The sequence below is a fragment of the Mustelus asterias genome, chromosome 3 (assembly GCF_964213995.1).
Source record: "Mustelus asterias chromosome 3, sMusAst1.hap1.1, whole genome shotgun sequence".
Lineage (NCBI taxonomy): Eukaryota > Metazoa > Chordata > Chondrichthyes > Carcharhiniformes > Triakidae > Mustelus > Mustelus asterias.
Genome location: NC_135803.1, coordinates 2,067,100 through 2,091,097, shown reverse-complemented (window position 1 = coordinate 2,091,097; position 23,998 = coordinate 2,067,100). Strand labels below are relative to the sequence as shown.

Here is a 23,998-nt window from a genome sequence, read left to right as displayed (position 1 = left end):
GACCATGAGGAAGAGTGAAACTGCCCAGACAACTCTCTTGCTCAACAACCCAGTCACATTCTGCATCAATATCACATTTTTAAAGTAGAAAAATAGCCCAAAATTCTTCTTGAGAAACATAAAGGAGAAAGATAATGGAGTGAACAGAATGGCAGCACGGAGCCTCACAGCGCCAGGGACCCGGGTTCAATTCCAGCCTTGGGTAACTGTCTGTGTGGAGCTTGCACACAATCGGATAGACTGTGAAGGTGACTCCCAAAGGCTGGAAGATCCTGGAGAAATTCACTCATTTATTTCATGAGAATAATTGCCGATATGAAATCCTTTGATCTGATCTCCGCCACATCCAGTCTCCTCTCAGAATCTCGGATCACCTTCAAATGAAATTTCAGGAATCCTTCTGGACAATATTTATCTGTCTATTAACACCTCAAAAAACAGATTATCTGGGTCATTATCACATGTCTGTTTGTGGGATCTTGCTGTGCACAGATTGGCTGCCCTGTTTCCTATGTGACAGCAGTGTCTACACATCAGAAATGTTCCACTGGCTGTGAAGTGCTCGGGGGAATCCGGAGATCATGGAAGATCCCATAAGAACACAAGTTAGTTTTTCTCTTTGGCACACTCTCTGGTCTTATTGTCAGTCGCTCCCTATTTCTCCCTTATTCCCCTCACCCAATTCCTTCATCTCCTTCATCTCTCTCTCTCCCTATCTCTCCTCCCTTTCTCTTTCTCTCTCTCTCTCTCTTTCCTCTCTCTCTCTCTCCTGTTTCTGGAAACCTCTTCCTGAAAAGACAGTGGAGTCTTTGAATGTTTTTAAGGCAGGGTGGACAGGCTCTGGGTGAGTGAGGCAGGGTGGACAGGCTCTGGGTGAGTGAGGCAGGGTGGACAGGCTCTGGGTGAGTAAGGCAGGGTGGACAGGCTCTGGGTGAGTAAGGGGGTGACGGGTTGTAGGGGGTAAGCAGGAATGTGGAGTTCACGTTGCAGTCCAATCAGCCATGGTCTTATTGAATGGTGGAGCAGCTCGAAGGGCCGAGTGGCCTCCTCCTGCTCTGAATTCATGTGTGTTCATGTGTGTGTTACCCTCAAACTCGCTCAACTGACCTTCAAACTCTCCGATTATTGTATCACAAACCTGCTTTCTCTCCTGTACAACATTGATCACTGACTTCGAGCCAGATTTGTGATTCGGGGATTGCTGTGATTGGCTGCCTCCAGGATGGAGAGAGGGGATGAGCGATCAGCCTTTTCCCATGTTCCCCATGACAGAGTAATGGAGGTGTGACCCACAGTGCTGTCAAGCAGCTCTGACTCAGTAATAACCTGCTCACTCAGGGTCACTCAGCTCCTGACATTGCAGCCTTGGTTCAAACAAGGGCTGAACTCCAGAGGTGAGGTGAGAGTGACAGCCCTCAACATCAAGGAGCTCCAACAAAACTGGAGTCAGTGGGAATCGGGGGAAACTCTCCGCTGGTTGGAGTCATACCTGGCACAAAGGAAGATGGTTGTGGTGTTTGGAAGTCAATCATCTCAGCTCCAGGACATCACTGCAGGAGTCCCTCAGGGGAGTGTCCGAGACCCAACCATCTTCAGCTGCTTCATCAATGACCTTCCCTCCATCTTAAGATCAGAAGTGGGGGTGTTTGCTGATGATTGTACAATGTCCAGCACGACTCGTGACTCCTCAGATACTGAAGCAGTCTATGTTCAAATGCAGCAAAACCTGGATAATATCCAGGCTTGGGCTGACAAGTGGCAAGTAACATTCATGCAAAACAAGGGCCAGGCAATGGCCATCCCCAACCAGAGAGAATCTAAGCATCGTCCCTTAACATTCAATGTCATTACCATCACTGAACCCCCCCACTGTAAACATTCTGGGGGTTACCATTGAGCAGAAACTGAACTGGACCCAGCTATACAAATACTGTGACTACACGAGCAGGTCAGAAGCTGGGAATTCTGTGGGAGTGCGATGAATGAGACATTAAACCAAGGATATGGCTGCTCTCTGAGGTGAAGAAACCCATGAATCTATTTTGAAGAGGAGTTGGGAAGTTCTCCTGTTTTCTTGCCAATGCTTGTTCCTCAAGCACATTATTGTCTCATTGTTATCCCAGCACTGTTTGTGGGATCTTGCTGTGCGTAAATTGTCTGCCATGTTTCCTACATTACTCCAGTCACTCTGTTTCAAATAGTACTGAATTTGCTTTAAAGTGTTTCGTGATGTCCTGAAGCCTTGAAAGGTGCTATATAAATGCAAGTCTTTTTTCTCCATCTTTCGAGGTCAAGTTAACATTGTGGGAATGATTTGTACAGTAAGAAGTCTCACAACATCAGGTTAAAGTCCAACAGGTTTATTTGGTAGCACAAGCCACTAGCTTTCGGAACAGGCTGCCCCTTCATCCACTCACCTGATGAAGGGGCAGCGCTCCGAAAGCTTGTGGCTTTTGCTACCAAATAAACCTGTTGGACTTTAACCTGGTGTTGTGAGTACTGTTCCGCAGGGCTCTGTACTGGGACCTCTGCTATTTGTGATATATATAAATGATTTGGAAGAAGGTGTAACTGGTGTTATCAGCAAGTTTGCGGATGACACGACGATGGCTGGACTTGCGGATAGCGATGAACATTGTCGGGCAATACAGCAGGATATAGATAGGCTGGAAAATTGGGCGGGGAAATGGCAGATGGAATTTAATCCGGATAAATGCGAAGTGATGCATTTTGGAAGAACTAATGTAGGGGGGAGTTATACAATAAATGGCAGAGCCATCAAGAGTATAGAAACACAGAGGGACCTAGCTGTGCAAGTCCACAAATCCTTGAAGGTGGCAGCACAGGTGGAGAAGGTGGTGAAGAAGGCATATGGTATGCTTGCCTTTATAGGACGGGGTATAGAGTATAAAAGCTGGGGTCTGATGATGCAGCTGTATAGAACACTGGTTAGGCCACATTTGGAGTACTGCGTCCAGTTCTGGTCGCCGCACTACCAGAAGGACGTGGAGGCTTTAGAGAGAGTACAGAGGAGGTTTACCAGGATGTTGCCTGGTATGGAGGGTCTTAGCTATGAGGAGAGATTGGGTAAACTGGGGTTGTTCTCCCTGGAAAGACAGAGAATGAGAGGAAACCTAATAGAGGTGTACAAAATTATGAAGGGTATAGATAGGGTGAACAGTGGGAAGCTTTTTCCCAGATCGGAGGTGACGATCATGAGGGGTCACGGGCTCAAGGTGAGAGGGGCGAGGTATAACTCAGATATCAGAGGGACGTTTTTTACACAGAGGGTGGTGGGGGCCTGGAATGCGCTGCCAAGTAGGGTGGTGGAGGCAGACACGCTGGCATCGTTTAAGACTTATCTGGATAGTCACATGAGCAGTCTGGGAATGGAGGGATACAAACGATTGGTCTAGTTGGACCAATGAGCGGCACAGGCTTGGAGGGCCGAAGGGCCTGTTTCCTGTGCTGTACTGTTCTTTGTTCTTTGTAATGTGCCCACCCCAGTCCCACACCGGCATCTCCACATCATGGAATGATTTGTGTTGGAGGAGCAGAGACTTGGTCCCATTGTTTTGGGAATCTAGCATCTCAATCCCATCGGCACTACTCTCAGCAGCTTCCAACCCTCACAGACACATCAGGCCATTGGTTACCAATCACTGGCATTGTTCAGCCTGTAATATGAAGCATCTGCTCTTGCAGGAATCCCATTAAATTCCCAGAACGGGAAAAAAATCCATCTTAGATCAAGGAATTGTCATTTCAAATTCCTGCCTCGAGCAGAAAGGCTTTAAAATTTAGCCAGTGAGGGAGATGATAAAAGAGAAAATCAGTGTAGTTTTCTGTCCCTTCTTCCATCCTGCACTGAAGCCCCGAGTTCTGGGTTCTCCAACAAGTAAAAATATAGAGCCTGATTTTACCAAACGTTCCGGTCGCGAAATCACGGTAAAATTGGGCGCCGGGCCTATACCGCGATCTGCACCCGATTCCGAGCAGATCGCGGCTTTACCGACACCCGATTCGGGCGCAGGTCCGGCGCGCGCCCGAATCGGGCGGCCCGACGATTTAAATGCATTTGCATGCATTTAAATCGACTTAATGAACCGCGCGCCCAACTCTACCGCCAAATCCCACTTTACCGTCTTCCGGCCTGATCCGCGTCCGCGCTGTTACCGACCTGCAAAATAAAAGTCTGAAGTCGCCGCTGCAGCTTCCGAAGAGCGGGTTCAGAGACTGCAACGGCTCTCTGACCCAGGTCATCCTCTGGTCGGGGCGGGAGGGGGGATGGGAGGAAGAGAGGGGGAGTGACGTCTCATCCCCTGGGGGGGGGGGGGGGGGGGAGGGGGGTGACATCTCATCCCCTGGGGGGGAGGGGGTGTGACGTCTCATCCCCTGGGGGGGGGGGGGCGGTGACGTCTCATCCCCTGGGGGGGAGGGGAGGGGGTGTGACGTCTCATCCCCTGGGGGAGGAGGGGGGGGGTGACATACCATCCCCTGGGGCGGGGGGGGGGGAGGGGAGGGGTGTGACGTATCATCCCCTGGGGGGGGAGGAGAGGGGGTATGACCGTTCATCCTCTGGTCGGGGGGGTGTTCTGCTGCCAGTCCGCAGCCGATCCCTCCTGGCACCATCACTGGTTCACTACCAGCCACAGCATCTCTCCCGCTCTCTCACACCTGCAGGGAAGAGTAATCTGTGGCCGGTAGTGTCCCAGTGATGGTGTCAGGAGGGATCGGCCGCAGACAGGCAGCGAGCGGAACCCCCCCGACCAGAGGATGAGACGTCACAACCCCTCACCTCCGCCCCCCCACCCCTCCCCAGGGGATGAGACGTCACCCCGCCCCCCCCATCCAGGGGATGATCGGTCACACTCCCTCCCCGCCCAACCCCCCCCCCTCCGCCCCGACCAGAGGATGACCGTCAGAGAGCCGCTCTCTCCGCTTTCTGCTTTTTCCTTTCGCGTCCGGGCGCTCTGTCAGATTTTCTTCGAGCTGTGCATGGGCAGTTCAGAGCTCCGATTGGTCCGGCAGCGCTAAGCCCCGCCCACAGCGCGGATTGGGCCGGAGCCGGCAAAACGCGCATGGGCGCGCTGGAAAGAGGATTCCAGGCGTGGATCTATTTGACGCCCAGATCCGGCACTTTGACTCCAAATGGTAAAATTCCCCCCATCGTCTTCCTGTCTGTCCTATCAAATTCATTCATTATCTCAAAGACCTCTATCAGCTCACCCCTCAGTCTTTGCTGATATAAACCCCAACCTCTGGTGTCATATTTATTCATCTATTTAGCATCTTCTCCAGTTTCAGCCTTTCCTTGGCCGGGTGGTTAACAGTGAGTGGAGTGTCTTGGGCTGTGAGAAGATATAGACGGAATGGTCAAATGGGCAGAGAAGTGGCAGCTGAAATTTAACCCTGAAAAGTGTGAGGTGATAGACTTTGGAAGGAGTAATTTGACAAGGGAGTATTCAATGAATGGGAGGACACTAAGAAGTTCTGTGGGACAAAGGGACCTTGGCGTGTTTGTCCACAGATCTCTGAAAGCGGAAGGGCCTGTTCGTAGGGTGGTGAAAAGGGCGTATGGGACACTTGCCTTTATCAATTGAGTAAGAAGTCTCACAACACCAGGTTAAAATCCAACAAGTTTATTTGGCAGCACAAACCACTAGCTTTCGGAACGCTGCTCCGAAGTGGCTTGTGCTACCAAATAAGGTGAAGGTGAAGTCGCATGGGATCAGAGATGAGCTGGCAAGGTGGATACAAAACTGGCTCAGTCAAAGAAGTCATGATGTGGAGATGCCGGCGCTGGACTGGGGTAAACACAGTAAGAAGTTTAACAACACCAGGTTAAAGTCCAACAGGTTTATTTGGAATCATGAGCTTTCGGAGCGCTGCTGTTGGACTTTAACCTGGTGTTGTTAAACTTCTTACTCAGTCAAAGAAGACAGAGGGTAGCAGTGGAAGGGTGCGTTTCTGAATGGAGGGCTGTGACAAGTGGTGTTCCTCAGGGATCAGTGCTGGGACCTTTGCTGTTTGTAATATATATAAATGATTTGGAGGAAAATGTAACTGGATTGATTAGTAAGTTTGCGGACGACACAAAGGTTGGTGGATTTGTGGATAGCGATGAGGACCATCAGAGGATACAGCAGGATATAGATCGGTTGGAGACTTGGGCGGAGAGGTGGCAAATGGAGTTTAATCTGGACAAATGTGAGGTAATGCATTTTGGAAGGTCTAATACAGATAGGAAATATACAGTAAATGCCAGAACCCTTAAGAGTATTGATAGGCAGAGGGATCTGGGTATACAGGTACACAGGTCATTGAAAGTGGCAATGCAGATGGAGAAGGTAGTCAAGAAGGCATACGGCATGCTTGCCTTCATCGGCCAGGGCATTGAGTTTAAAAATTGGCAAGTCATGTCGCAGCTTTATAGAAGTTTAGTTTGGCCGCTCTTGGAATATAGTGTTCAATTCTGGTCGCCACACTACCAGGAGGATGTGGAGGCTTTGGAGAGGGTACAGAAAAGATTTACCAGGATGTTGCCTGGTATGGAGGGCATTAGCTATGAGGAGAGGTTGGAGAAACTTGGTTTGTTCGCACTGGAGCGACGGAGGTTGAGGGGAGACCTGATAGAAGTCTACAAGATTATGAGAAGCATGGACAGAGTGGATAGTCAGAAGCTTTTTCCCAGGGTGGAAGAGTCAATGACTAGGGGGGCACAGGTTTAAGGTGCGAGGGGCAAGGTTTAAAGGAGATGTACGAGGCAGATTTTTTACACAGAGAGTGATGGGTGCCTGGAACTCGTTGCCGGGGGAGGTAGTGGAAGCGGATACGATAGTGACTTTTAAGGGGCGCCTGACAAATACATGAATAGGATGGGAATAGAGGGATATGGTCCCCGGAAGGGTAGGGGGTTTTAGTTAAGTCGGGCAGCATGGTCGGTGCAGGCTTGGAGGGCCGAAGGGCCTGTTCCTGTGCTGCACATGCGGCTTCTGGGGCACCAAGTTCCATCCTTCCCCGCTTTGCGATTCCGCTTGCCACTGGCTCTCTCCTTGCTCGCTTGATGTACAGAGACAGGGCAAGGTAGGATGAGAGGAGACCTAATAGAGGTGTATAAGATGTTGAGAGGCATAGATCAGGTGGACTCTCAGAGGCTTTTTCCCAGGGTGGAAATGGCTGCTACGAGAGGACACAGGTTTAAGGTGCTGGGGGGTAGGTACAGGGGAGATGTTAGGGGGAAGTTTTTCACACAGAGGGTGGTGGGCGAGTGGAATCAGCTGCCGTCAGTGGTGGTGGAGGCGAACTCAATAGGGTCTTTTAAGAGACTCCTGGATGAGTACATGGAGCTTAATAGGATGGAGGGTTATAGGTAGGCCGAGAAGGTAGGGATATGTTCGGCACAACTTGTGGGGCCGAGTGGCCTGTTTGTGCTGTAGTTTTTCTATGTTTCTAAGGCGTATCTCGCAGACACCCTCACCCACAGAGGATACCAAATCAAAGGCAGTATCAAGACTAGTGACATATTTTAATCAAAAATGTAGGCTTGAAGGAGTGTGTGAAAACAGGGATGGAGGGGTCAAGAGGTGGAGAGAATTCTGGAGCTGAGGCAACTGAAGGAATGGCCACCAAAGGTGGAGTGATTGGAACCAGGGATTCTGAAGAGGTCACAGTTGGAGAAACAGAGACTTTGGAAAGATAATTGTCAAACGGCGGCGAGGAAGAGGGCATTTAAACAAGAGATAAAAAAGTTAAATCTAAGGCTTTATTGGATTAGGAACCAAAGCAGCTGAATGATCGCAGAGGCTGATGGGTGAACAGGAATCAGTATGCGTTATGATAAAAGCTGCAGAGATTCTTGTGGGATCCTGCTGTGCACAAATTTGTTGCTGTGATCCATAGTGTGAGAGTGACTTTGCTTCACTTCCTTGACTGTTTCAAGACATCCTGCGATCACGAACGTTCCTGCAGAAACACAAGTCTTTCTCTTCAAAACTGAACAAGATGAACAGCAACTGAACAGGAACGAGATTCGAGGGGGTTCGAGTGCATAAATCTCAGCTGCCTCCAGCACAGGGTAAATGGCAGCAAAACAGCCAGCCAAAGATTCTAGAGACCATTAGCAGAGGGTCCCAGACTTGAAGAGTTTGAGCTGTTGATGTGAGAAGGTTTGGCTTCATCCTGTCTGGAGCACCTTCTTTAGATCTGGGCTTCACACCACTGTGGAGTTTCAGCTCTTGTGAAGCTACAAGAGGGCCATGCTGCCCGATAAAGAGTCCAGGTAATGGGAAAGCTGCCGGAAATTCAGCAAAACAGATTATACTGCATTGTCAGTGCAGGATGGTGGATGATTTAGCCATTGGACAATATCAACCGGGGGGCTGGTGTGTGCGCGTGTGTGCATTTACTTAGATGAAGACACAGAGATTAATGTGCTCATACAAGGAACACAAAAGGTTTTCATGCAGATATAGTGAGTAAGCAGGTACAAACAGCGGGTTCAAACAGCGGGTTCAAACAGCGGGTACAAACAGCGGGTTCAAACAGCGGGTTCAAACAGCGGGTACAAACAGCGGGTACAAACAGCGGGTTCAAACAGCGGGTACAAACAGCGGGTATAAAGGAGTTCGAAAGCAAATGGCATGTCAGAGTCAGAGAGCTGAGAAAAGGCCCTTCGGCCCATCAAGTGCATGGACAATTACTATCACTAAAGGCACGCTAATTTTCCAACACTTGTTCCATATCCTTGAATGTTTTGATATTTCAAGTGCTCATCCATATATTTTTTAAAGGTTTTAAGTTTTCGGCCTCCACTACCTTCCCAGGCAGCGCATTCCAGATTCCCACCACCCTCTGAGTGAAAAGGTTTTTGCTCAAATTCCCTCTGAATCTCCTTTCCCGCACCCTAGAACTCTGTCCCCTCGTGATTGATCCCTCGACCAAGGGGAACAGCTGCTCCCTACTCACCCTGTCCATACCCCTCATAATCTTATACACCTCCATCATGTCCCCCCTCAGCCTTCTCTGCTCCAGAGAAAACAATCCCAGCCTATCCAGCCTCTCCTTATAGTTCAAACGCTCCATCCCAGGCAACATCCTGGTGAACCTCCTCTGCACCTTCTCCATTGCAGTCACATCCTTCCTATAGTGAGGTGACCAGAACTGCACACAGTGCTCCAGCTGTGGCCCAACCAACGCCCTGTACAACTCCAACATTACCTCCTCGCTCTTATCTCTATACCATGACTGATGAAAGCCAATGTCCCGTATGTCTGATTAACAATCCTATTCATCTGCTCTGCTGTCTTCAAGGATCAGTGAATAATTACCACAAGATCCATCTGTTCCTTTGAGCTTCCCAGAGTCCTGCCATTCATTAAATACTCCCTTGTCTTGTTACCTCTTCCAAAGTTCCAACACCTTGCACTTATCAGGGTTAAATACCATCTGCCACTGCTCTGCCCATCTGACCAACCCATAACAAACAAAGAACAAAGAAAAGTTCAGCACAGGAACAGGCCCTTCAACCCTCCAATCCTGTGCTGATCAAGATGCCCTAACTAAACTGAAAAAATCCTTCTCCCCTTACTCGGTCCGTATCCCTCTATCCTCTCTCTATTCATGGACCCATCCAGATGCCTCTTAAATGTTGCTAATGTGCCTGCTTCCACCACCTCCTCTGGCAGCGCGTTCCAGGCACCCACCACTCTCTGTGTGAAAAACTTCCCCCCGCACATCTCCCTTAAACTTTCCCCCTCTCACCTTGAACCTGTGCCTCCTTGTAATTGACACTTCCACCCTGGAAAAAGCCTCTGACTATCCACCCTGTCTGTGCCTCCCATAATTTTGTAGACCTCTATCAGGTCTCCCCTCAGCCTGTGTCTTTCCAGTGAAAACAATCCTAGTTTATCCAACCTCTCCTCATAGCCGACACCCTCGAGACCAGGCAACATCCTGGTGAACCTTCTTCGCACTCTCTCCAAAGCTTCCACATCCTTCTGATCGTGTGGTGACCAGAACTGCACGCAATACTCCAAATGCCGCCTAACCAAGGTTTTATATAGCTGCAACATGATTTCCCAACTCTTGTACTCAGTGCCCCGGCTGATGAAGGTAAACATGTCATCTGCCTTCTTAATCACCTTGGCCACCTGTGCTGCTACTTTCAGGGAACTGTGGACCTGCTCGCCCAGATCACTCTGTATGTTAATGTTCCTAAGGGTTCTGCCATTTACAGTATAATTCACACCTAAATTTGATCCTCCAAAATGCATCACCTCACATTTGTCCGGATTAAACTCCATCTGCCATTTCTGTGCCCAAGTCTCCAATCTATCTATATTCTGTTGTATCCTCTGACAATCCCAGGCACTATCAGCAACTCCACCAATCTTTGTGTCATCCACAAACTTACTAATCAGACCCCCCACATTTTCCTCCAGATCATTAATATCAACTACAAACAACAGAGGTCCCAGCACTGATTCCTGCGGAACACCACTAGCTACAGATCTCCATTCTGAACAACACCCTTCCACCGCTACTCTCTGTCTTCTATAACCAAGCCAGTTCTGTATCCATCCAGCCAGCCCACCCTGAATCCCATGTGATTTTTAGTTTTGTACCAGTCTGTCATGTGGGACCTTGTCAAGTGCCTTTACTAAAGTCCATATAAACTACATCCACAGCCCTTCCCTCATCAATTATCAGAAAACATGTGAGTCACCTGATGAAGCATGGTTGCACAGTGGTTAGCACTGCTGCTCCACAGCGCCAGGGATCCAGGTTCGATTCCCAGCTTGGGTCACTGTCTGTATGGAGTTTGCACATTCTCCCCATGTCTGCGTGGGTTACCTCCGGGTGCTCCGGTTTCCTCCCACAGTCCAAAGATGGGTGGGTTAGGATGATTTTCCATGCTAAATTACTTTTAGTGTCCCGGGATGTGTAGGTTAGAAAGATTAGCAGGGTACCTATGTGGGAATAGGGCCTGGGTGGGATTGTTGTCAGTGCAGACTCGATGGGCTGAATGGCCTTCTGCACTGTAGGGATTCTATGAAGGAGCAGCGCTCCGAAAGCTCATGATTCCAAATAAACCTGTTGGACTTTAACCTGGTGTTGTGAGACTTCTTACTGTGCCCACCCCAGTCCAACGCCGGCATCTCCACATCATGGAAAAGGTTCGCAGAGGGATCTGGGGTACAGATACACAAATCATTGACACAGGTTAATTGAAACCAAAGACTCATTTCTCGAAAGATAAAATTGAAAAGCAGGGAAATTATGTTCAGTTTGGTTTGATCATTTTTCAAGTTCTGGAAACAGTTCTGGATTCTATTGTTGAAAAAGGATGTCAGGGATTCAGGGGAAGGCACAAAACAGATTGACCAGAGAATGATATCAGAACCGAGAGCTTATACCCGTCAGGAAAGTATGAACAAGCTGAAACATTTTCCTTGATGAAGGGTGATCAAATGGATTCAGATTATGAAAGGATTAGATGGGATAGGTGGAAAGACAGAGGTTGGGATTTTCCAACCTCATCGTAGCTGGACGCGTTGCGGGATATTCATCAGCCCAGCCAAAGGTCCATTGACTTTCAGCCAGACTGGACAATCCCAACCAGTGATTCCACTTACAGGGGAGACCAGAACTTGGGGTCATAACTAAATCCAGCAGGGATTTCAGGAGAAATTTTGGACCCAATTCAATATCCCCTTCGCTGGACATGTTTTGGGTGGGGCGCAGGGGGGTAGCACGCAAAATATGTTGGACGCCCAGCTCACTGACGCCTGGCCCATAGTACAGAGTGGGGATTTGTGGGTAAATCGCCCAATAGGCCACTCACCCTTAGACCTATTAAGGCCCTTAACTGCCCAATTAATTGGCAATTAGGAGCTTCATTCTGCCTCCACTGCTTAGACAGGCCAGAATGCAAAGACCCAGTCCTTCTTTACCCACAGAGTGATGAGAATACGGAAGTTGTGAGCATAGAATCCCTACAGTGCAGGAGGAAGCCATTCGGCCCATCAATCCTGCACCGACCACAATTCCACCCAGGCCCTATCCCCATAACTGTTACCCTGTTAGTCCCCCAACACTTAAGAGGCAATTTACCATGGCCAATCAATGTAACCGGCCCATCTTTGGATTGTGGGAGGAAACCTGCGCAGACACAGGGGAGAATGTGCAAACTCCACACAGACATTGACCCAAGCTGGGAATCGAACCCAGGTCCCTGGCGCTGTGAGGCAGCAGTGCTAACCACTGTGCCACCGTGCTGCCTCACAGGGATTAGTTGAGGTAAAGAGTACAGAGACATTTAAGGGGAACCAGATAAACACACAACAAAAAAGAATAAAATGTTATGGTGATAGGATGAGATGGAGAGAGATGGGAGAGGGTTCTTATGGAGCATAGCATGGATCAATGGGGCTGAATGGCCTGTTTCTGTGCTGTATAAATGCTCAAACACTTTGTAGTTGAGGAGAATGCGATAATTTTTATTTTTCAATTGAGTTTGAAGGTGGATTCGTAACTGTGATATTTTGTCTTTCTTTCAGAATGTCTACCACACTCCAGTTCCCTCTCCGGTTCCTGCTCCACCTCCCGCTCCGGTTCCCATTCCAGCTCCTGTATTGAGTGCCTCGGGTGCAAGACCAGAGGATGAGCTTGAACGTTTGACAAAAAGGATGTTGTACGACATGGAGAACCCACCGTCTGATGATTATTTTGGTAAAGGAACTAAATAGAGGTTTTACCTGAATCAAATCCAAATGGAGATTGGATAGGTTGGGGTTATTTTCCTTTATAGAATCATAGAATCATACAGCGCCGAACAGGCCCTTCGGTCCATCGAGTCTGCACCAACACATTAGAAACACCTGAACTCCCACCTAATCCCAGCTGCCAGCACTTGGCCCATAGCCCTGAATGTTATGCTGTGCCAATTGCTCATCTAGATACTTTTTAAAGGATGTGAGGCATCCCGCCTCCACCACCCTCCCAGGCAGCGCATTCCAGACCATCACCCCCTCTGGGTAAAAACGTTTTTCCCCACATCCCCCCTAAACCTCCTGCCCCTCACCGTGAGCCTATGTCGCCTTGTAACTGACCCTTCAGCTAAGGGGAACAGCTGCTTCTTATCCACTCTGTCCATGTCTCTCATAATCTTGAACACCTCGATCTGGTCGCCCCTCAGTCTTCTCTGCTCCAACGAAAACAACCCAAGTCTTTCCAACTTCTCTTCATAACTTAAATGTTCCATCCCAGGCAGCATCCTGGTGAATCTCCTCTGCATCCCCTCCAGTGCAATCACATCCTTCCGATAATGTGGCGCCCAGAACGGCACACAGTACTCCAGCTGTGGCCTTTGAACAAAGATGGCTTAGGATGATTTGTTTGAGTTGTATGAAGGACAGGATAGGGACAATTATAGAATGGACAGGATAAAATTGTTTCCCTTGGCGGAGAATTCTAGAACCTGGGGACTTAGATTCAAGATAAAGTTTAAAGTTTATTTATTTATTAGCGTCACAAGTAGGCTTACATTAACACTGCAATGAAGCTACTGTGAAAATCCCCTAGTCGTCACAGTCCGGTGCCTGTTCGGGTACACTGAGAGAGAATTTAGCATGGTCAACACACCTAACCAGAACGTCTTTCGGACTGTGGAAGGAAACCGGAGCACCCGGAGCAAACCCATGCAGACACGGGGAGAACGTGCAGACTCTGCACAGATAGTGACCCAAGCCGGGAATTGAACCTGGGTCCCTGGCATTTAGCAGTGCTAAACATTGTGTCACTGAGCTCTTGGGGCGAAGGGGCTCAAAGGGTATGGGGAAAGTGGACCCAGGCTATTGAGTTGGATGATAAGCCGTGACCAGAATGAATGGAGGCTGAATGGCCTCTTCCTGCTCCTATTTTCCATGTTCAAAGTTTTGGTCTCCTTTTTTAAGGAAATATATTATTGCAGGCAGTTCAGAGAAGGTTCACTGGGATGATCCCCGGTTTGGAGGGATTGTCTTATTGAGTCATAGAGTCATAGAGGTTTACAGCATGGAAACAGGCCCTTCGGCCCAACTTGCCCATGCCGCCCCTTTTTTTAAAAAACCCCTAAGCTAATCCCAATTGCCCGCATTTGGCCCATATCCCTCTATACCCATCGTACCCATGTAACTGTCTAAATGCTTTTTAAAAGATAAAATTGTACCTGCCTCTACTACTACCTCTGGCAGCTTGTTCCAGACACTCACCACCCTCTGTGTGAAAATATTGCCCCTCTGGACACTTTTGTATCTCTCCCCTCTCACCTTAAACCTATGCCCTCTAGTTTTAGACTCCCCTACCTTTGGGAAAAGATATTGACTATCTACCTTGTCTATGCCCCTCATTATTTTATAGACCTCTATAAGATCACCCCTCAGCCTCCTACGCTCCAGAGAAAAAAGTCCCAGTCTATTCAGCCTCTCCTTATAACTCAAACCATCAAGTCCCGGTAGCATCCTAGTAAATCTTTTCTGCACTCTTTCTAGTTTAATAATATCCTTTCTATAATAGTGTGACCAGAATTGTACACAATATTCCAAGTGTGGCCTTACCAATGTCTTGTACAACTTCAACGAGACGTCCCAACTCCTGTATTCAATATGAGGAAAGATTAAAAAGGTTGGGATTCTTCTCATTGGAATTGAGAAGGATGAGAGGTGAACTCATTGAAACATAGAGGATTTTTAAGGGGCTTGACAGGGTAAATGCTGAGAGCAGAGTCTCGGACCAGAGGGCAGAGTCTCAGAACAAAGTGGCACCAATTTAAGACTGAGATGAGGAGGAATTTCTTGTCTCTGAGGGTTGTGAGTGTTTGGAACTCCTTGCCACGAGTTTTGATCAGTAAGGGAGTCGAGGGTTACAGGGTAAGAGAAGGAAAGTGGATGTGAGGAATGTCGGATCAGCCATGATCCTATAGAATGGCCGAGCAGGCTCGAGGGGCCGAATGGCCTACTCCTGTTCCTATTTCTTATGGTCTTTTTCACAAGTTACTGTGCGTACTATTAGCTCATCGACAAGCTGCCTGACTAAAATTGAAGTAATGAAAATGGAAGGTTTTATATTACGGGCGATTGATCTGCAGTGCTACCTAGCAGTCTGTTAATTGAAAGTCTACCACAGAGTCTCAGTGACGTGTGATGGTAGCAGTGAGAGTGACAGCTCGCCCTCACAACATCCCCGTGTTTATATTGTACAATTTGTTCCATTCAGACACAATGAACATTCTGCTCTGGCAGTATTGACTCGGAGCTGATGAGCCTCCACAGATTACAGCATTCCGCTTGTACGCTGGGCATGTTGCTGTCAGATGCTAAACGGTTGTTATGTTCACATCATTCCAAATGCTACAATTACAGTGTCGTGAATATTTTTCAAGATTAGCAGGACTCTTCCTAGGTTTGGCAGGATTCCTGTGTTTCCAGGGAGAAGTTGAACTGTTTGTGTGTTGACATTACTGGAGTACAGCACCGTTACCAAGCTGCTGAGATCACCTGGCTTTGCTCCACTTTTAAATCTTAGAATTATACAGCATGCAGGAGGCCATTTGGCCCTCAAGTCAGTGCTTGCTCTTTGCCCTATCTTGTTAACCCCATACTCTTTCCCGCCTTCATTTTTGTTTTCACTTTTTTTCCAATCCAATTTCCTTCTGAAAGTTGCTTTTCAATCTTCTTCCGTCACCCTATGCCAGGTTAGGAGGAGAAGAGTAAATCATTGTTTCCCCTGTCAGACAGGAGGCAGATGGAATCGGAAAGTGAGAGAGTTACACTCAGTCAAGCAGACCTGTGCTCAGAGCCACCTGAAGAAACCTGTCCAATTCTGGGCTCCTCACCTCAGCAAGGAGAGATTGCGGGTGGATAGAGAGAAGCTGTTTCCTCTGGTCTGGGGTGGTGGGGAGAGGGAGGGGGGGTAGGGGGAGTCCAGAACAGAGGGAATCATTTTAAAGTTACAAGGTGTTGTTCAGGGTTAAATTCTGGAGCAGTTTTTAATGCGGAGGGTAGTGGAACTCTGGAATTTTTCCCCAAGAGACTGTGGACGTAGCTGGGGATTAATTAGAACTTTCTAAACTGTGAATCCATGTGGATAGATATAAACAAACATAAATCACACATTCAGATGTGGTCTACGGGTCACCTGATAGTTGAAAAGATGTGGAGAAAGAAACAAGTTCGGGAATTAGTGAAACAGCGTTGAAGAATAATCAGGAAATTTAACTACCCACAATTAATTGGTTAGAAGAGCAAAGTAAAGGGGATAAGGGACGGGATGGTGTACAGAACGGGATTCCTTTCCAACCCAGTATTTAAAAAACAAACACAGGAGGAATAACAAGCAGATCTTGTAACAGGGAATGAACCAGAGCAGAAAAATGGAGTAAACTTTAGGCAATAGTGACCATAACATAATTTGGCTTAAGATAATATTTGGGAAGGACAAAGTTTGATTAGAGTAATAGATTATAAAATTTCCAATTTTAGGATTTGAGAATAAAACTGAGACAATAAGATGGACAATAATATTGGCAACCAACAGTACAGAATGGCAGTGGGAAACAGGTCAACAGAGTCCAAGAAATGTACCTTCTGCTAAAAACTGAGATAAATTAAATACGAATTCACCACAGATAAAGGCATTAGGCAAAGATTAAGTGTAAGGAAAGATACAAATAAATACACAGATGACACAATATTTTAATATTATGACAGGAGAAAGTGTGACCAGGGAGAATACAAAGAGATTAGGAGAGAAATCAAAAATACAAAGAGACGATGAAACTAAATTCTCAGGAACCTAAAATAAAGTGGAAAATATTCCACAGACAGGCAATTAACAAAATAAAGTTGGAATGAGAATGGTGCCACAAAGGGATAGAATCACAGACAGTGATAAAGAAATTGAAGAAATGTTAAATAACTATTTAGCTTCAGAATTTACCGAGGAGTCAGCTGACATGGCATCAGAAAGTGAGCTTAGACATTATAAAACCTCATTTATATTAAAAAGAGCAGAATATTCAAACTCAAAAGGATAAAGTCCTGATCGGGATGCATCAGTGTGAAGGGAGTGGATATGGAGCAGCTGGTACACACTGCTGCCACTGTGTACCAGTGTGAACAGAGTGGATATGGAGCAGCTGGTACACACTGCTACCACTGTGTGCCAGTGTGAACAGAGTGGATATGGAGCAGCTGGTACACACTGCTACCACTGTGTGCCAGTGTGAAGGGAGTGGATATTGAACAGAGTGACAGGAACATCAGTCAGGCTAACAGCACTGTCCTGGATGGGGTCGAGCTTCTTGAGAGTTACTGCATCAGATTCCTGGTCAGAGCCCTGTAGACGACAGAGATGTTTTGAACAGTCTAGAGAGAACATAATGTTTGCAATGGATTCAATCTTTTACCTGCTCTTGTAGCCATGGTGATGATGAGGTGGATTCAGGTAAACATCGGTCAGTGCTGGCCTCCAAAATGTTGCTGGTGGCAACACAGTTGAATGAAGTGAAATGTGAAATACTGGGGAGGAGTGTGAGGGATCCCACTGTAAACGTACGCTGGTCATTCAGGGCAGGAGGGAAGTGGAAGAACAGTCAGGTCGACCGTGATTGTATTGAATGTCAGAGCAGCCCCGAGGGGTCAAAAGCCTCAATCCTGTTCCTAACTCGTGTTTGTACGCAATGCAAAGAGATCAGATCAGAAAAGCAAAAGAAATCACGAGGCAAAGAACACAAAGTTAAAAGTTTTAAAGTTTATTTATTAGCGTCTCAAGTAGGCTTACATTAACACTGCAATGAAGTTACTGTGAAAATCTCCTAGTCGCCACATTCCGGCACCTGTTTGGGTACACTGAGGGAGAATTTAGCACGGCCAATGCACCCTAACCAGCAGGTCTTTCAGACTGTAGGAGGAAACCGGAACACCCAAAGGAACCCCACACAGACACGGGGAGAATGTGCAAACTTCACACAGACAGTGACCCAAACCGGGAATCGAATCCAGGTCCCTGGCGCTGTGAAGCAGCAGTGCTAACCACTGTGCCACCGTGCCGCTAAAAAAAAAGCAAAGAGTTAATGTTGGAATTGTCCAACATCTCAGATAGGTCACGTTGTATTGTTGTGCTGAACAGGGCTGCTTTCTGGAGCTGAGATTACACAAAGAACATTCTGGAACTTACACTGAAAGAGGAGAGGTAGCAAGCCAGTTGGAAATGGATTATTGTTAGACTTGGCCAAAGCCATATGTTTCGAGATTTGTAACGGAGGAAAAGTAGTTTGAAGGATGGAGAGATTTCAGGAAGAAGTTCCAGAGAGCAGGAAGCAGACAACAGATGGATCTACTGACACAGTGGGATGAGGAAGAGGAGGAAACAGAGATGTGCAGAGTGAGGGAGTGTGCAGGGACACACAGGGAAAGGGGAACAGGACTATAGGTGGTTGCAGAGATTGGGTGGGGCAGCCATTGGGGACTTTCAAAGATGGCGTGTCTGATTTTGAACCTTTTTAAAAAAAAATCATTTTTACAGGATGTGGGTATCGCTGGTTGGCCAGCGTTTATTCTCCATCCCTAGTTGCCCCTGAGAAGGTGGTGATGAGCTGCCTTCTTGAATCACTGCAGTCCCTGAGGCAGTGGTTCCCAAACTTTTTTCACTGGGCCGCACTTTCGGAATAAAAATTTGCTGGCGCCACACCAAATTTTTTATTAATAAGAAATACATTCAAAAACAAAAAAAAACAACTCCTAGCAGTGCTTGATTCATAACATAGAACACAACTACTTTATAATATGATCATGGGACATCCAGAAAGTATAAAACAATCACTTTGGAAAAATATCTAATCCATGTTTAAATGTTTCTTTGATTGTCCTTGAATCTTCCCGCCACACTTGCCAGCCTCTCTCGCCGCACCAGTGTGGCGCGCCGCACCCTTTGGGAACCACTGCCCTGAGGTGTAGGTACATCCACAATGCTGTTAGGGAGGGAATTCCAGGATTTTGACCCAATGACAGTGAAGTCAGGGCAAAATATTTCCAAATCAGTGTGGTGAGTGATTTGCAGGAGAATCCAGGTGATGATGTTACAGGAAGGGCATCATGGTACTGGAAAAGGTGCTGTGTGGACTGCCTGGGATGTGTCCAGAATTGAGTGATACTTGATAATTTTAGTGATTCTTCACCGGACTTTAGAGGGTTAATGGTTGAACTGAGAAATGTATCCAATGATGAAGGGTTCTTTGCGGTAGTAAGGAAACTAATTTAAGATAACCACAAATAAAATTAAAGGGAAGGTTAAAAATATTTCTTACAGAGAGGGAAGTTAAAAAGTAAAACTGTCTGCCAGAAGCTGTTATTAAAGCCAAGTCCACACGTTCTTGTCAAGGGAATTACGCAATTGAGCACAGCAAGATTCCACAGACAGCAATGAGATAAGGACCAGACAATTGTTTTTGCGATGTAAATTGAGAGAAATATTGACCAAGACTCTGGGGAGAACTGGCCAGAACTTCCTCAAACTATGTAGAGTGCTGAGGACCTCAGTTTAAAGCCACATCTAAAAGACAGTTTCATAATTTAACTCAATCTTTGACATTTATCCTGAACAGAAAGGTTTAGTCCCTTGTACATGACTGTCGATAATTGCTGCATGACAGATACGATGCCCAAATTGTCCATTTGTTTCCTCCACATCAAGTTTTTCTCCAGCTCACAGCTGGGATTTATTCTGGAACCTCTTGTTTCAGGCTGCTGTGCCCGTTGTGGAGAGAGTGTTGTTGGGGAAGGTGCAGGCTGCACAGCGATGGACCAAGTCTTTCACGTTGATTGCTTTACCTGTGTGACGTGTGGTCACAAGCTCAGAGGACAGCCCTTCTATGCTGTGGAGAAGAAATCCTTCTGTGAGCCCTGCTACATTGTGAGTATCAGATCAAACTATTGTAACATACACAGTCAGAGAGTCATCCAGTGCAGGAAAAACCCTTCGGCCCATCAGACAAAGGCCAAAGGTTTCATGCTAGCTTAAAAAGAAGTAAAGATTCACAGCTCAGTAATCTTGACAACAACAACAACAACACTTGCTCTGTGGCTGAATATTAAGGGTTCCTGACACAGAAATCTGCCAATCGGGGATCCAAAGTTTATTTATTAGTGTCACAAGTAGGCTTACATTAACACTGCAATGAAGTTACTGTTCGAGTACACTGAGGGAGAATTTAGCATGGCCAATGCACCCAACCAGGACGTCTTTCGGGCTGTGGGAGGAAACTGGAGCACCTGGAGGAAACCCATGCAGACACGGGGAGAACGTGCAGACTCCGCACAGACAGTGACCAAAGCCAGGAATCGAACCTGGGTCCCTGGCGCTGCTAACCACTGAGCCACCGTGCCAGCTGGATCTGGAAAGGGATAGGCAAGTTACGGCAGATGCTGGAATCTGAAACAAAAACAGAAAATGCTGGAAAATCTCAGCAGGTCTGACAGCATCTGTGGAGAGAGAACAGAGCCAATATTTCAAGTCTGGATGATCCTTCATCAGGAGCCCTGACTTGAAACGTGGGCTCTATTTCTCTCTCTACAATGCTGTCAGACTTGCTGAGTTTTTCCAGCATTTTCTATGTTTGTACCTGGAAAGGTATGTTTCATTGTCCGTCCCAGTCTAACCTTGTTTCGCCCTCTGCACCCAGTGCCCACCCCTCCATCACTCACTCATTCCCAGTTTAGAAGGAGCCTTGAATTTGTGTTCCTAAACTATTCTTTATTCATTAAATGTGTAAAGGTACATGACATCACAGAATGTGTGACACAGATTACAACATCCTTACAACATGTGTGCCCTGCAATGCTTCACTGATGCTGCAATTACAGGTCATATTTGCAATCACATTTCATGTCCAACGTACAGCCTGAGAGTTTTGACACAGGCTCCAGCCCCTCGGTGTATTACAGCAGGAGGTTTAGACAGTGGGTTTTCCCATCCAACCTCCGAGACAGCTTCTCAGAGCTGCTTTACTGCGTCCCTCAGTGCGCGGTCCTGGAACTCGGAATGTGCTGGACTGAACACTCGATGTTAATGTCTATTTACACGGCAAAACCAGCAAATTCCCAGCACTCTGCGCTGCTTCCTTCCCCTTTATACATAAATCTTAACATTGCTGGTAGTTTTTAAAATGATAATATTCAGGGTTTGGACTTCACTGGCAAGGTCAATGCTTATTCCCCATCTCCAGTTGCTCGAAGAAGGTGATGATGATGAGGTTATTTTCTTGGGCTATTGCTCCATCTCTTCAGGTGATACTTAGTGATCAGATTGGGGTGAGAGTGGAGTTACAGACACGCAAGGTGGGATAAGGAATAATGGTTTCTCATCGACATGCTGCCTCTCAGTGATGTTAACTTTAGGTTCCACAGGTACACTGATGACTCTCAGCTCTGTCTCACTGCTGCCTCTCATAAACTCTCCACTTTCTCTGAATTATCAGATTGCTTATCCGACATGATTTACTGGATGAGCCAAAGCTTCCTCGACTTAAATATTGGGAGACCATATCACCAGCCAATGTCTCCCTGTTTAAGCTCATCAGCTGCTGAAACCCTCAACTGTTTCTTTGTTATCTGTAGACTTGACAATTCCTTGATTGAACTCCCATCTTATACCCAACTAATCCCGAGGTCATCCAGAACCCTGCGCCCAGTATCCTTATTCAAACCAGGTCCTTTTAACCCATCACCCTTGTGCTCAGTAACCTACATTGGATCCTGGTTACACAATGCATCAATTCTTGTTTTCAAATCCCTTCATAGGCCAGTCCCTCCCTTTCTTTGTAATCGTCTCCAAACCCACAATCTCTCAGATACGGGGAGGCGATGGCATAGTGCTAATGTAACTGTCTAGTAATGCAGAAGCCCAGGCCAATGCTTTGGATATATGGGTTCAATTCCCACCTTGGCAGTTGATGGAATTTAAATCTGAAATATAAAGCTAGTCTCACGAGTGGTGACAATGAAATCGTTGACTCCAGAGCTAGCTAGCTGTAACCATAGCCGAGTACAACTATGACGCTGGCATCAATCCAGCCACATGAACAATTGTCCAGCTATGTCCAACGACACAAAAAGCAGGACAAATCCAACCCAACTAATTCCCACCCCATCAGTCTACCTTCGATCATCAGCAAACTGGTGGAAAGGGTTACTGAAACTCAACAATAACCTGCTGACTGATGCTCAGTCCGGGGCCAATCAGCTCCTGACCTCACAGAAACATGGGAGATAGGAGCATGAGGAGGCCATTCGGCCCTTTGAGCCTGCTCCGCCATTCATTACGATCATGGCTGATTGTCCAACTCAGTAGCCCAATCCTGCTTTTTCCCCATAACCTTTGATCCCATTCGCCCCAAGTGCTATATCCAGCCGCCTCTTGAATGCATTCAATGTTTTGGCATCAACTACTTCCTGTGGTAATGAATTCCACAGGTTCACCACTCTCTGGGTGAAATATCTCCTCACCTCCGCCCCAAATGGTCTACCCCAAATCCTCAGACTGTGACCCCTGGTTCCTCCACCATCAGGAACACCCTCCCTGCATCTACCCTGTCTAGACCTGTTAGAATTTTATGAGTCTCTATGAGATCCTCCCCCTCATTCGCTTCATTCATTCCAGTGAAAACGATCCTAACCTAGTCAATCTCTCCTCATACATCGGTCCCACCATCCCCGGAATCAGCCTGGTAAACCTTCGCTGCACTCCCTCGAGAGCAAGAACATCCTTCCTCAGAAAAGGAGACCAAAACTGTAGACAATACTCTCGGTGTGGCCTCACCAAGACCCTGTATAATTGCAACAACACATCCCTGCTCCTGTACTCGAAACCTCTCGCAATGAAGGCCAACATGCCATTTGCCTTCTTTACCGCCTGCTGCACCTGCATGCTTACCTTCAGTGACTGGTGCACAAGGACACCCAGGTCCCGCTGCACACTCCCCTCTCCCAATTTACAGCCATTCAGGCAGTAATCTGCCTTCTTGTTTTTGCTTCCAAAGTGAATAACCTCACACTTATCCAAATTATACTGCATCTGCCATTGATTTGTCCACTCACCCAACCTGTCCAGATCATTCTGAAGGATCTCTGCATCCTCGTCACAGTTCACCCTCCCACTCAACTTAGTATCATCTGCAAACTTTGAGATGTTACATTTGTTCCCTCATCCAAATCATTAATATATATTGTGAATCGCTGGGGTCCTGCCTCTACTACTACCTCTGGCAGCTTGTTCCAGACACTCACCACCCTCTGGGCACTTTTGTATCTCTCCCCTCTCACCTTAAACCTATGCCCTCTAGTTTTAGACTCCCCTACCTTTGGGAAAAGATATTAACTATCTGCCTTATCTACGCCCCTCATTATTTTATAGACCTCTATAAGATCACCCCTCAAGCTCCTACGATCCAGAGAAAAAAGTCCCAGTCTATCCAGCCTCTCCTTATAACTCAAACCATCAAGTCCCTGTAGCATCCTAGTAAATCTTTTCTGCACTCTTTCCAGTTTAATAATATCCTTTCTATAATAGGTTGACCAGAACTGCACACAGTATTCCAAGTGTGGCCTTACCAATGTCTTGTACAACTTCAACAAGACGTCCTAACTCCTATATTCAATGTTCTGACCAATGAAACCAAGCATGCCAAATGCTTTCTTCACCACTCTGTCCACCTATGACTCCACTTTCAAGGAGCTATGAACATGTACACCCTAGATCTCTTTGTTCTGTAACTCTCCCCAATGCCCTACCATTAACTGAGTAAGTCCTGCCCTGGTTCAATCTACCAAAATGCATCACCTCACATTTATCTAAATTAAACTCTATCTGCCATTCGTCAGCCCACTGGCCCAATTGATCAAGATCCTGTTGCAATCGGAGATAACTTTATTCACTGTCCACTATGCCACCAATCTTGGTGTCA

General features: G+C 46.9%; 1 protein-coding gene across 3 annotated transcripts in view; it reads left to right on the top strand.

The window, feature by feature from the left end:
* The window catches only part of lpp (LIM domain containing preferred translocation partner in lipoma), a 296,604-nt gene that overhangs the window by 183,930 nt on the left and 88,676 nt on the right, over positions 1–23,998 (top strand). For all 3 annotated transcript variants that reach the window (XM_078204277.1, XM_078204285.1, XM_078204286.1), the window contains exons 5-6: positions 12,561–12,732; positions 19,781–19,950. In XM_078204277.1, the coding sequence (XP_078060403.1) occupies positions 12,561–12,732; positions 19,781–19,950 (342 nt within the window). The remainder of the gene's footprint in view (positions 1–12,560; positions 12,733–19,780; positions 19,951–23,998) is intronic.